Here is a 14,138-nt window from a genome sequence, read left to right as displayed (position 1 = left end):
AGAGGAAGCAAATTGTATTCTCAGGGATTGCCAGCTTTCACAGCCTTTTCATTTACATCTTAATTGCATCCAAGGGGAAGCCAGAGGTGAGCTTGGTATGCACCACTACAGAACAGTTAGTCTAACTTGGTTGTAAAAATTTCAGGTCCCAAGATTGTTCATTTTTAACATGACTAGTCTGGACAGAAAATTTGTCATTCCTAATGTGTGCTTCTGGCAAAAAAATAGGAATGAAGAATGTCAGCTCAAAGGGTTCAGTCTATACTGGACAAGTTTGACCCAGTTTCCCAGGTGCTTGGCTACATGTTTACATATTTCTTTCTCTCCTCTGTAAACATATACATAGATGGTATCTGTCACTATATGATAATCGCTGCATAGAGGCTTACAAGTCTGTCAGACCGTTCATGTGATGCAGACTTTATTCCTGCAAAGGTCAGAAGGGATGTGCACTGGGCAGTACAAAGGCCCTTCACCAGAGGGGATTACTTCCTGGTTAAAGAAATATAATTTCTATTTGTTCCTCTGTGGTGTTGGGAAGCTTTTGGGCTGTCAACAGTCACTTTGTGTTTGCCTTTTTGAGGTGATATTTATCACTTGCTTTTAGACCAGAATCTATCTTTGCATATTTTACATACCAGCAGTTCACCCCCTCCCAGGCCAAAGGTCTTTTAAACTCTAAGGTTCAAAGTCCATCATCAACTAAGATGTGGGGCAAAGGAGAAGGAAAGGAGAGACCTGCTCATTTTCTTACCACTTTGAGAGGAATTGAATGGAGTTCGGAATTGAACAAGATGTCCCAATCCACTTGACTTTAACAGAACAGCCTGGGCAGTATACTGCTTTCCTCGGGTCCTTTCTGCATTATCACCGAAATATATCTGTATTTCTTTCTTCCAAGGATCAAGAAGCAGGTTTTCTCCAGGCAGACTCTGTTTGCCTTGTCTATTCCCTTAGTTCTAGGTGTGGATGTATCCTTCAGTTGTGCCTGTTGAGGATAGTTTCCTCTAGTGTTTGACTCCCAGGCTAATGACATGCATTTTTGATCTTCTCTGAAGCAGTAGGGATGCTGAATGCACTTTGAGTGCATTCACTACTATGTAATGCACAGCACCCTCAATAATGTAGTCCTAAGGATTTTGGTGTATGTGCTCAGATTTAGTGACTACTCTCACCTTTGCAGCCTTTCTGTACAGCAGCATTTGTGTTTTGACCTTGACAAGGAAGGAAAAAGTAATTCTGTTAGTCTCTGATAACTATTAGCAAGCAGCAGTGTTGAGAATACCCAAAAGAGATACCAAGAAGAAACACAATAGTTTGGCTTTCAGGATGAGGTTTCAAATGAAAGTAAATAAACATACAGTGTTCCCAATTAACTAACGAAGCGAAAAAAATCCAGGATATGAGCAGATGTTTCAAACTCCTGCTCTGCTATATATCCTGTGCATTATGCAGGGGCTCTGTGTCTGTGGGGATAGTGGGTATGTGCTGTAGGAACTTTGATAGCCTAGTCTGACCTTAAAGAGGTGTTGGATTAATGTTGCTCAGAGGAACTGAAGTTCTGGCATTTCCTTGCCAACTTTGAGAGTTTGACTATGCTATCTTTTCGGAACTGGTATAAGCAGCAAGACAGAGGCCAACACTTTCAAACAGGTTGTCAAACTGTCAGTTCCTAGGATGACTATTTGTTCATGGTCTCATTTGCAGAAGTATTCAAGAGTTGCAGTTTCTGCAGATTCTTCTAGTAGCTAAGGAATCTCAGCAACTTCAGGAATAGGACCACTTCTTTAAATTTGCATGTGTAAGCCATCTCACACAACACTTAAAAGTGTCATGGTCCAGGTCATGTCTAACAGAGGTGCCAGACAGCTGGCAAAGACAAACCAGTTTGATCACATCTTCCTGCTGGAGATCACGTTGGATCAAAGCACAGCTTATCTATTTTCTTATCTAGATGAATGTCATGTGTGAGGGGGAGAATGCAGCTTGGGAATGTGAGGTTTTGCATAGTTTGCCTATCTGGTGCTTCTTTTATGTTCATCCTGGAAAAGAACTGGAGAGGACTTGTTCTCTGAACATGCATCTCAGTATGGACAATTTGTTTCAAAGGAAGGAATGCAGGATAAATTTGTGCCTGGTAAGACCTTCCGCTGAAATATCTCTATGCATATTACAAATCCAGGAGTGGTAAAACAGCACTTGTGTAACAATCTGTGGATTATGAGATGACTTGTTTGAGGCAAGGGCTGCCAGCATTGGTGCTCTCATAGCCTTCTGCTCCTGAGGGCAGCAAGTCCTATGCTGGCAGTTTTTTCTTCTCTGGGTTACTGCACCATGGTAAGCGGGAACTTCACAGGTCTTCATTGCATTTTTTGTGAGACATTTGTCTTACAAATAGTGCTCTGAATTTTGAATGTCTTCTTGCTGCCCCAGGGAGTGCATCTTATTGAGTGCAACTTCCATCAGTTTTCTAGTGGAACAGAAATTGCAGGCTGGATGTACAGTTCAACAGAGTACTTGTCCTCTAGCTGGTTGTCACGGAATTAGTGGTGTCGGCTTGCTGTACCGATTCATTGCTGATGCCTTTGCTGTTCCAGTTCTGTAATGGTATCTCTCCTAACATGCTTATCAACCAAACTGTCTCACTTCCAGGAAAATCTGCAGCTATCCTCTGTATTTTTCAGGATTGCTTGCTAAGAAAGCTGTTGAAGCTGGTTTGACAGTGAAGCCATACATTAAAACTAGCCTGTCCCCAGGAAGCGGGGTTGTCACTTACTATCTGAGGGAGAGTGGAGTTATGCATTACCTTTCTCAACTAGGGTAAGTGTGCTTTTCTTACTGTTGTCCTATGGCTGCTTAACTGAAAGCATCATCAACAAGTGTTACTCTTGAGCTGAGAATGACACAAGAACAGACAAGAGATTCAATTGTAAGAAGAGAAAAGAAACTTTGTTACAAAGAGTTCTCTAGTTTATATAAACTGATATGATACATTTTACTTGATTAATTAGTTAATAAAAAACATCTTCCTCACACACTGTCTTTGAGAAGAACAGGAAAACAAAGTGGAAAAACACCATGTGCAGATGATCTATACTAACAAGTTACCACATTCCTTCAACTCCCTAAAATTCTCACAAACCACTGTGAGAAACTATTGCCATTTCTCTCTCCCTGGCCAAGCTAACATCCACAAGCAAGTGATGCAATCGAATTACTATTTCTCTGTACAACTTAAAAGATAATGCAGGTACCTTATGGTGTGATCCTGCCTGAGTAAACACATTGCTGTTGTGCTGGCTGGCTTTGTACCAATCATGAAGGCCTGCTGTAACTTCTTGAAGACTTACGTTCTTAAGCAGGAGAATGGGTTATTTTCAAGACTAATTGTTTTGAAACAGTGTAAATGACACTATACTGTTGTTCCTCTTGCTAGGTAACGCATTTCCCATTCTGTGTGCATGGACAGTCACTGCAGTTGTAAAAATAGAGCATTTGAAAAATGCTATTCTCAGTAGCATTTCATTCGTTAAAACAGTGTTTCTCCTGAAAGTAACCATTGCCATCTGCTGAGTGGTTAAATATCTTGCTCCAAGGTAGCTTTTTGTTCACCATTATTTTTATACTTTGTATAGGTTTGATGTGGTGGGTTATGGCTGTATGACATGTATTGGCAATAGTGGACCCCTACCAGAGTCTGTTGTTGAGGCCATTACACAGGTAAGCAGTTTTTCTTGTGCGACTCATTTATGTTAGCTGTTCTCTGCTGTGTGCTGTTCTGAGCTGTGTTGTACTGTGTGTTGACTTTTTTCAGCTCTGTGCAAAGTAAATTCAGTCTATATTCTTTTCTGTGGGAAGTGTTTTGGGATTGTTCAGGAGACAGTTCTGTGACTGGTCATTGTTGTTGCAGTGCAGTGAGACTCTGCAGAGTTGTTGTGTGTGTGGATTCTGCAAGAGCCTGACCTATCTTTGTCTCAAACTCCATGTTATAGGGAGACCTTGTGGCAGTGGGTGTGTTGTCTGGCAATAGGAATTTTGAAGGGCGTGTCCATCCCAACACCCGTGCTAACTACCTGGCCTCCCCACCGCTGGTGATAGCCTATGCTATAGCAGGGACCATCCGGATCGACTTTGAGAAAGAGCCTTTAGGTAAGACAGTGTTGGGATGCTTCTTTTCACAGCTTATGAACTAAACTCTTGGAAATTAAGCACTTCCGAAACATTTGTCCTAGGGAAGAGCTTTGAAGTACTAACTACTTGTGGGACACAAATTATACAATTGTTAAGAGTCAGAGCAAGAAGGAGTCAGAGATGATGGAGAAAGAATAATGCTCTGGCTTGGCTTCCCCCTAATTCCACTGGATCATATTTTTGGTTATATCAGGGTAGTAGATTTTCAAAGGCCTTCAAGAAGGTTCTCTTCAAGAACCTTCAAAGAGCCTTTCCAGCATAAATGATTCTATAAATTGTTCTGGAAGGCCATTGGAAGTCACAAAAGAAGAGTTATGTACAGGTATTATCAAGTTTGTGACTCAGTTTTTTGTTAGATCCTTGCAAGTGAAATAAAGTGTGTCCTGTGAGTGTTACAAAGAAAACATAGCCGGAGACCATCGTGGTAAACTTCTCTTTCTTCTTAATGAAACATATATGCAACAAAATTGACAATATCATTTTATACAGGAATAAATGCTTCAGGGAAGAAGATTTTCCTGAAAGATATCTGGCCAACAAGAAATGAGATTCAGGCTGTTGAGCGTCAATTTGTTATTCCTGGGATGTTCAAGGAGGTCTACGAAAAAATAGAGGTGAATTAATCCTCTTGGCAGTATTTGATTGATGTACTCTGCTGTTCTGAAGATATCAAATAAGATGATTATGATAATGAAATTAACCTTTCTCATGTCTAGGTTTTGCTCTTGTTCTGACAGATATTCAGATGAGGGTTTTTTTTTTAAATCTTCTGGATAATTAATTCATTCTTTCAGACAGCCATGTTTTGAAAATTGCTCCTTACAGTATTTTTAAGGTAATGTGATATGTTACTGATGTGTAAATACTGATATGTAAATGATATGTTTTCAACAGCCACCCCAGCTGATAGTAGAAGGTGGAATATTCCAGCTTCACAGATGTTTGATTTTTTTTCAACTGACATAAAATTCATTTGCGTTAACTGTTGCCTTCTGATACAAGGCAGGCGGCCTGGTTTCAGGAAACAGCACGGCGACCCATTTCCCCAGGGTCGCTCGGGCCTAAGAAACACGCGGACACCAATATGGTGGAGGATCAAAGGCCTTTATTCTCTCTTCCCGTGGGGTTTTATAGTCTAGGGGGCTTCTACGTCAGGTGGGGGTCTGTCTTTACCATCTATGGTTAGTAGGGGATGGAAAGTTACCTGGGCAAGTGGAAAGTTACTGGAATCTGGTTTAGGGGGCTACATTCCTATGTTAATTTTCTTATCTAAGGGGACAGGGGCCCTGTCTTCCCGTAACATCACGAGATCTTCCGAACGCCAGGCCCTATCTGCTACAGTTAACTAATAGGATTGATATCGGGAAAAAGACTTGTACTTCATAATAACTTCCTATAAATCTTTCTCAAGCTTTGAAACAAAATATTCTTATTGTTTTTATGTTAGGGAAGCTTCTTAAAATTACTTAAAAAAAATAGACAATTATAAAGTGTTACCTGTGTACATAATACAGGTTATTCTCAAAAAACGGGATGAATGTCTCTTCTTTTGTAATGAAATTAGGATTTTCCTAAATTTTTTAATAGATAGAATCATTAAAAACACCCCCAAAAATAATGTAGATAGTTATTTTAGCATTTGCATTTTCCAAAGTGCTCTAAGAAATGCATAAGGCTTTTGCTAAAGTTTAATTTGTAATTTTACCTGGATTCTGAAGTAATTATGTTGCTTCTGAAAACTTAGAAGTCAATGAAAGTATTTTATATGTTTTTCAGACAGTAAACAAAGCTTGGAATGCCTTAGATGCTCCTTCAGATAAACTGTATACTTGGAATCCCAAGTCTACTTATATCAAGTCTCCTCCTTTCTTTGATGGTCTGGTACGTACGTGCTTTCCCTTTGAATCAAGCCAAAGTGTGCAGTGATCTTGACTCATATTGAAGGAGAAGGAAAGCCACTTCAAGGGGGCTGAGAGGATTCATAAAAGCCTATTGAGGCCTTGGTACTTAAATGTTAGAATTGTGCTATTGTGTTCATTTTAATACAAAGGCATGAGTGAATCTCAAAATTGTAAGGATTCCCTTTCACTTCAGGGCTCTTGAAAAGTCTCCTTTTCCTTTTAAGTTGAAATGCTTCTAAATGTTCACAAAGCAAGCAAAGAAAAGCAGCAGGAAATTAAATGCACTGTTTTGCCTGCTTGCATGTTGCACCAAATAGTTCAGTGTTTGAATTGGTAATTCAGTGCCATTTAAAAGTAAATGTAGACTTTAATGCATGCACATGTCTAGGAATTCTCAATTTTCATTCATGTGTCATGGGAAGCCTTGACTGTTTTTTTGTCTGCTGTATTTTCTTCATGCATGAACTTGCTGGAGACAGCCAGGGCATCATATTTGTTCAAGAACATAAAGATTTTTAATTGTGTTGGATTTTTTCTTTCTCCTAATCTGTATAAAAAGGGAGACTTCATTTTGAAATTTCCACTTTTTTGAGGAAGATAAAGGAATTATTTTTCATACATTAATTGTTTTCTTTGTATTTATGATGGCTTAGACTTTGGGTCTTCAGACCCCCAAAACAATAGAAGGTGCTTATGTCCTGTTGAGTTTTGGGGATTCTGTGACAACTGACCACATATCTCCAGCTGGGAACATAGCAAGAAATAGTCCTGCAGCCCGTTATTTGACCAGCAGAGGGTAAGCGCTGCTTATTGTTCTTGTCATTCATTGGGGAGGGAAAACAAACCATTACTGTTATGCCATGTAACAGGCACAGATACCTTCTGTCTGTTCACGTACACTTGTATACCTTGACAGCTGCCCGGACAACATAAAAATTAAAGAAAAGCATTTCTCTTTCTGCTACTTCAGCAGCTCTCACTAAGTGTAAGAAGTAGAATAGTGCGTACATCTGTTATCCCTGTAGAGTTAAAGACTTTTTTATGGAAATAGGGGAAGAAAAGTAGCCTGTACATTTATTCATAAATAAGGGAATCAAGATTTGTCTCCCTATCAAAGCAAAATGACTGTTTTCGTTAGTGCCAAAATGAGTTTTATATTAATTTTTTCTAGTGTGTGCAACTATTTCACATATCTAGGCTCTTAGGCACTACAGAACATCCAGAAGTTTAGGTTTCAGTGCAGCTGCAATAATTGGCAAATCTCTTGTGATTGGAGTCTTGTAAAATGTTCATCTTTTTCGATGGCCAGTCTGTCAGTTTAGTACTTGGGGTTCAACTTAAGGCAACACAAGGACTTACCAAATTGACTTATTCAGACTTCACAGGCAATATAATGCTTTTATTCTCTGATTATAGCACTTCTTACAACTTCAGTGGTGTTTTGAGCAACAGCACTGACATAAAAACTCACTAGACCTAATAATTTTGGAGAGAGAATAGATTAAAACAGTGAAGAAGATTGAAAACCAACTGCTCTGGACTCTCTGACCCCCTGCCATCAGTAACTTGGAAATCTGAATAGTTCTACATGCATTACAAAACAGATGCTGTATGTCATAGCTGCAGTTTGGATGTAGCCCAGTGCAAGCAGTGTAATTTTCTATCACATTCTAGTGCATTTTTTGTTAGGCTGGTTAGGCTGCAGTGATGAGTGCCCTCATTCTCATATTTCTGTTTGCAAGTGAAATTTTTCTTCTGTAGTTCTAACTTGCAGGAGAGATTCCTGCTGCCTTTTAGATATTTAGCACAGTGCTCTTCCATTGTTCTAGATGCTATAGTAGTATAAACAATGAGGATCTTTGGGCACCAGCTATTAAGAAAAAAATGGTGTTGCATCTGCTGACTTAATGTGAATTATGTCCTTGCGTCACTGTTGGGTACTATTTCTAGGGCAAGAGTTGAGAACATTATGGAATCTGCTTTTTCTGACCAAACTGTAGCTATGTGTAAATTACTTTTCCTTCAAAACATCTCAAAGATTAAGTATTAGCTAACCGGGTCCTACAGCTAGGCTGGGAACTACACACATACCTGCCTCAGAAACACCAATTTATTACTTCCTTTTTTTAGAGCAGGGTGCTTTTAGTCCAAAACTAACACAGTTTCCTTTCTTCTTTTCCCTTAATAGCTTGACTCCTCGAGAGTTCAATTCTTACGGCTCCCGCAGAGGGAATGATGCTGTCATGGCCAGAGGGACATTTGCAAACATTCGCTTGGTCAACAAGTTTATTGATAAACAAGGACCTCAGACAATCCACTTCCCTTCTGGGGAAACTGTAAGTACACATGGTGCTCTAAACTGTGGCTTACTGACAAGTGTGGATTAGTGCTGGCTTTCCTTCTTACCAGCTTAGGTCATTTACTTCAGTACCTTTTAAGTAAAGCTAATTGAGGGGGCAGGAGCTGACTCAGGGAAGCAGTCACATGTACCTATGCAATATGGTCCTTTCAGGCCTATCAGTGGAGAATGTAACCACTGTAAAAGCAGCAATGGAAGGTGCAGGTTTGTGTTAGGAAGGAGATCAGACTAGAAGCCACAAAGTGCTGTGTGGTCAATATCCTTAAACTGCTGTTTGGTGGAAGTTGTGGGCTTCAATTGTTTATGTGGGGACACTTTTTTCCCTCCTTTCCCTGGAACTGTGATTCCACTCGCAAAAACTTTACAAAGCGTTTGGCATTTTTATTCCAGCTGGACGTTTTTGATGCTGCAGAAAGATACAAGCAGGCTGGTCATCCTCTGATTGTGCTGGCTGGGAAGGAATATGGTGCAGGAAGTTCCAGAGACTGGGCTGCTAAAGGACCGTTCCTCTTGGTGAGTGGCTACAGTAAACTAGGAGGACAGTGTTAACAGTGCATTTATTTGTTAGTACAACTAGCTTATGACAAAATCCTGGGTAACTCATTCTCACTTTTGGTAGCAAGAGATATTTTGAAATCTCAGCTGCCTCCAAGAGATACAGTAGAGTTGGCAAAAGCTATTTAATATTAATAGCTCTTGTTCCGACTGGAAGGCTTGACTAATCTTCATCTAGAAGTCCATAAGGCCAAACTTGAAAGGCCAGTTTCTATACTTCCACTTCCAGTAGCCCCATAAGCCATAGGTCTGCTTTCAGCAGCATCTGTAAGCTCACTTAGCAAGGAAACAAGAAAGTGTAAGAGAAGAGTATCAGTGAAAATTAAAGTTAGCACAGCTTCACCATGGGAGCCAAATCCAGATCCATATACAGTGAAATACCTGTTTCTTTCTTTGTCCGTCCAGTCTTACACTGTTTACATAAAGAACTCTGATTCAAGCTTTCTTGCATTATTAGAAAAATGCACAAGAGAGTTGGTATTTAAGTTCATCTAGGTTTTTGGAGGTTTTTTTCTGGCAATGAGTTTTTGTGTTAACTGTATTAACATGTCAAATTTTCAAAATTAATTAAACTGCAACCTGGTGCTTATAAGAGGGCAACACTGAATTAGGAGCAGTAATGGAAATGATAGTGGTGCACTGCGTTAAGACATGTTAAAGTAGATGCAGGATTCCTGAGAAAATGTTTTACTTTTTTGAGTCAGGCTTCTTTTAGAGAGGTGTGAAAGTTAATGTACAATCAAATCATCCTGGACAGTTTGCTGTCAGACCTGCTGACTCTACCAGTATCTGGTAAATTAAATGGAGGGAACCACAATGTAGTAATTTGACTAAGAAGAAGTGAGAATTCTGAGATGCTGTAGTCAAACCAATGGATGTTCGGAGTTTGATACTGACACTTGGTGTAGCCAGTGGAGTTTGGACACACTTTTGAGAATACACAGGGGTTAAAAAGCAGGGCTCTGGCCTTGGGAGGCTCTCTTGAGACGTCGAGGCGAAGAAGTCAGATCTCCCTCCCCTGTCCAGCCGCTGCTGCTGGGCGGGGGAGGGGCAGCCACGTGGTAGGCCCTGGGCCTGGACAGAGATGGGAGGTGAGGAGGCCTTCAAAGATAGAAGAGTAGAAGATCTCAGGGAGTCAGCCCTCGGGCAGCCATCTCCCCTCCCTCAGGAGGGAGAGAGAGAGCCGGCGACACTGAATGTGATAGCAGCCGGCCCAGGAGGAGAAAAGGGGGGAAGAGTGCTTGGCCGGAGCGGCAGCGTGTGTGGGAGTGCCGCAGCTCTGGGACAGACAGAGACTGAAAGTTTTAACTCTTTTCTTTCATGATTGGGGCCTTGCAAAAATGCTAATCCTCCTCGAAGCTGAATAAGAAGGGAGATAAGAGATGAGATGAGACAAAGACTTGGCTCGAAGAACGTAGAGATGATTGAATGGGGAGAGATGATTTAGAGTGGCTTTTTAGCTGGACTTTTCTTGTGGCCATGGACTCAGTTTGTTCCTGTGACACAGAGACTGCACTTAGGGGGAAGCAGTGGCTCAGAACTAGGAGAGTTCATCGTGAGGACCCCCCGGCTCCAGGGGGTTGGAAAAATATGGGGGGGACAGATGTCCCAAAGCAGAGACTGTGCCTTTTTGGAGTGAGACAAGGCATCTTTAAAAGACAGCCCTAAAAGCAGCTCTGGCCATGCACAGTAGTGAGAGCACTGAGCATGGAAAGAAGATGTCACAAGCGGCAAAAAGACTTTTTTTCCGGGCGGTGCCGAAGTGACAGGGAAGCACACGAGGTTTCAGTGTGTTTCCAAGGGAAGCCTATGGAACAAGAAGGACTCCTCTCCTCTTCATGAACTGAAGTTTGAGTATACTAAAGTGTGGTGCCAGGCTGAGCAGTTGGTGCTTTGAGAGAATGTATCGGATTGAGAAAGTCAGGTAGTGGGGAGGAGGAAAGTGGTTTTTTGTAAGGTTTTCAATTTTTTTTTCTTTTCCTTATAGTTTTTCCCTATTTTCCTGTAGTTTAAGTAATAAAGTGTTCTTTATGTTTAAGCTGGAGCCTGTTTTGCTTATTCCTGGTCACATCTCACAGCAGACACCAGGGTGAGGGCATTTTCATGAAGGCACTGGCTCTGTGCCAGGCTCAAACCATGACACACAAACAATCCAATTTTCTTCTTGTGAGTACAGCAAGACTGTTCTGAACCATGAAATAACTCAACCTGTTGTATATTTCCCAGGGTGTCAAGGCTGTGCTTGCTGAAAGCTATGAGAGAATTCATAGAAGCAACCTAGTAGGAATGGGAGTGATTCCTCTGCAGTATTTACCTGGAGAGGATGCAGGAACTTTAGGACTCACTGGACGGGAGCGTTATACTATTATCATTCCTGAAAACCTAAAACCACAGATGAATGTCCAGATTAAGGTATGAGACACCTAAGTGATGAATTTTCTGAATCACTGTATTTTTACTCAAAATTAACTTTCTGTTCAAAACATATGCTTTGTCATATGGCAGTGAGATTAGCTTAAAATAGGGAGAAGAATTGAGACAGTGAAGGAGATTAAAATAGTTGTTCTAATAGGGGGTTAAACTTGAGGAGGGTAGAATTAGGTTAGATACAAGGAATAATTTGAGATGAGGCACTGGAACTACTGCTTGGAGAAGCTGTGGATTCCTTCTCCTGGAAGGGTTCAAGGTTAGGTTGCATAAGGCTTTGAGCAACCTTCTCTAGTGGAAAGTTCCCCACCCATGGCAGTGGGGGTTTGAACTAGGTGATCCTTAATGTCCCTTCCAGCCCAAACCATTCTGTGATTTACTATGACAGGATATAAAAGCAGGATGCACAAACTGTTTAAATTAGCACAAAGCCATCCTGTAGTCTGGTCTAACCACTCAGAGTCCACTATAAAATTCTCAGTTATAAATGAAGCAGCAAGTGCAAAGAGACTCCATACTGTGTTTGTTCTGGTTTATCTTAAACCACTTTCCTCTCAAGCAGCTTCCTGTAGTTTAGTGTGGATAGAAGCATTGGTGCCTGTTCACTTTTGCTTTCTATCACAATTTTTTAAGATAGCAAAACTATGCTAGTAGTATTTATTTTACTATGATGTCAAGTAACATGTGCATGGTTCTGCTCCTTGAATGACTTTCTTTGACCCTAACAGCTGGACACTGGGAAAACCTTTAATGCCATCATGAGATTTGACACGGATGTGGAGCTCACTTACTTCCACAATGGCGGCATTCTGAACTACATGATCCGGAAAATGGCATCCTAATAAAAAACAATAAAGCAGAAAGGTCCAGGTACAAACCTGTTTCTCCTGAGCGCAATTAAACTATAGTAATCATGCTAAAGTGTGAACCATAAAATGAACAATTTTTTTTCTGTGGATTGTATTAGAAGGCTTGTTTACAGTGCTGAATTTTTCTGTGTATCAGGAAGCTGGACACACCCATATAAAGTAAACAGCATTTATAACTGTTTTGTATAACAGTTGGCTTGACTTACCTTAGAATATAATGCAAAAGTCATTAAAGTACTGCTGGCATCTGTAGAACCATTGAAGATCACATGCTGATTTCATGTATTTGATCCAGTTTGTTTGACTCTGAAGTTAAGTTCTATGCTCATATCAGTGATCCTAGAAATTAACTGACAGTATAAAAAATTTTTATTCCTTCCTATTACCTGACACTGACTTGCTTTCTTATTCAGTTAAACAGAATCTGAATCTAATATTAAAATTATTTAGCTGTTTATTCATTTAAAAAAATGTGAACTCTCTTTAAAATCTAAGCCTTTGTGGAAAGGTGAACTTATTGGGGATATTTCTAATAGATAAAATTAAATTTATTTTTAAAAAGTTTGGTGGTTCTGTCATTTTATCCTTAGTGTTGTGATGCAGAGCAAAACTTCAACTTAAACTCTTATCATTGTCCCTGTAGGAACAGAATCATATGAGTCTTGGCTTTTCATTTATTTTAATTCTAGTTTCTTTGAGAAGTTTGCATGAGCTAGAATGAATACAAATACTGTCAGATACTGGGAGTCTTCTGTAACCTAAGAGAATACTGGCATGGTACATTCCATCGCTTTAGTGCCGTCAAGAAGACAATCTCCACACTTTCAAGATCCTCATCTGCAATTTCTTTGTCAGTTAGCAACCAGTAATTACATTCATGCACTCAAAGCAGTCAGTGACTGCCCAATCAACAGTGCCATGTGAATATATTTACAGGGATAAATTAATCTTATTCATAGATAAACAATTCTCACTCTTAGCTGTATTTACAGCAACTGCCACAACAATTAATATAGTGGAGAAATTACTTCAAAGTAATTTCCTAATGTGTTTGTAGTGCAGTCAGGTCTGGCTGTTTCTGGATAAAAACCAACTGTTAAAAAAGTTATGAAAGAAGAGACTTCAGGAGTGCACAAAGACTGCACTGTACCTGAAACATGCTATTGCTTGATAGTGGCTCCTCTAGTAAATCCATCAGAGGCCCACCACAATCCTGCAGGGCCTGAAATGTCTCTCACAAGGAGAAGCTGAAAGCTGGGTCTGTTTAGTCTAGTGATGGGAAGGCTCAGGGATATCTCTGCTGTTTGTGTACAAATACCTGAATGGAGGGCACAAAAGAATATGCAGCCAGGCTCTTTTCAGTGTTGCTTTATGACAGAGCAAGAAGCAGTGGGCTCAAACAGTGTGAAACACAGGATGTTCCCTGTGAACAAACACTTCTTCACTCTGAGGGACCAAGCACCAGTGGGAGGAGATTGCCAAGAGAGGTCTTGGTGTCTCCGTCCTTGGAGATGTTCAGATGCTGTCTGGACATTTTAACATTGTCCTGTGCAATCCCTTGGATCACAAGATGACTTTTAGAGGTCCCTCCCAGCCATAGCTGTTCTATGATTCTGTGAACATAGTTAATATGGTAGTAATCTTAGTAAGAATTATGCAATTTCAGCTTCAGGGTTTTTTTAAAAAAATCAGATATTCTCAAAGGCCACAGAGTGCTGGTGTTCTTCCTCCACCCTCCCATCTTCACTGAAGCAGTGTACTGAAAGAAAGGCTTCTTGTATCAAGCTAAATTCTTATTAATATGTTATCCCATCAACCTTTAGTACTTAGGCTGAA

At 40.3% G+C, this 14,138-nt stretch overlaps 1 protein-coding gene across 2 annotated transcripts in view; it reads left to right on the top strand.

The window, feature by feature from the left end:
- The window catches only part of ACO1 (aconitase 1), a 54,656-nt gene extending 41,790 nt beyond the window's left edge, over positions 1-12,866 (top strand). For both annotated transcript variants that reach the window (XM_005492687.4, XM_074533079.1), the window contains exons 12-21: positions 2,685-2,820; positions 3,636-3,720; positions 3,993-4,149; positions 4,681-4,805; positions 5,968-6,072; positions 6,746-6,888; positions 8,281-8,428; positions 8,842-8,964; positions 11,233-11,418; positions 12,162-12,866. In XM_005492687.4, coding sequence (XP_005492744.1) covers positions 2,685-2,820; positions 3,636-3,720; positions 3,993-4,149; positions 4,681-4,805; positions 5,968-6,072; positions 6,746-6,888; positions 8,281-8,428; positions 8,842-8,964; positions 11,233-11,418; positions 12,162-12,275 — 1,322 coding nt within the window. In that variant the 3' untranslated portion in view covers positions 12,276-12,866. The remainder of the gene's footprint in view (positions 1-2,684; positions 2,821-3,635; positions 3,721-3,992; positions 4,150-4,680; positions 4,806-5,967; positions 6,073-6,745; positions 6,889-8,280; positions 8,429-8,841; positions 8,965-11,232; positions 11,419-12,161) is intronic.
- The last annotated feature ends 1,272 nt before the right edge of the window (positions 12,867-14,138 follow it).

The sequence above is a fragment of the Zonotrichia albicollis genome, chromosome Z (assembly GCF_047830755.1).
Source record: "Zonotrichia albicollis isolate bZonAlb1 chromosome Z, bZonAlb1.hap1, whole genome shotgun sequence".
NCBI classification, from domain to species: Eukaryota; Metazoa; Chordata; class Aves; order Passeriformes; family Passerellidae; genus Zonotrichia; species Zonotrichia albicollis.
The sequence above is the reverse complement of the archived record's forward strand: the minus strand, read 5'-3'. Positions and strand labels throughout refer to the sequence as shown.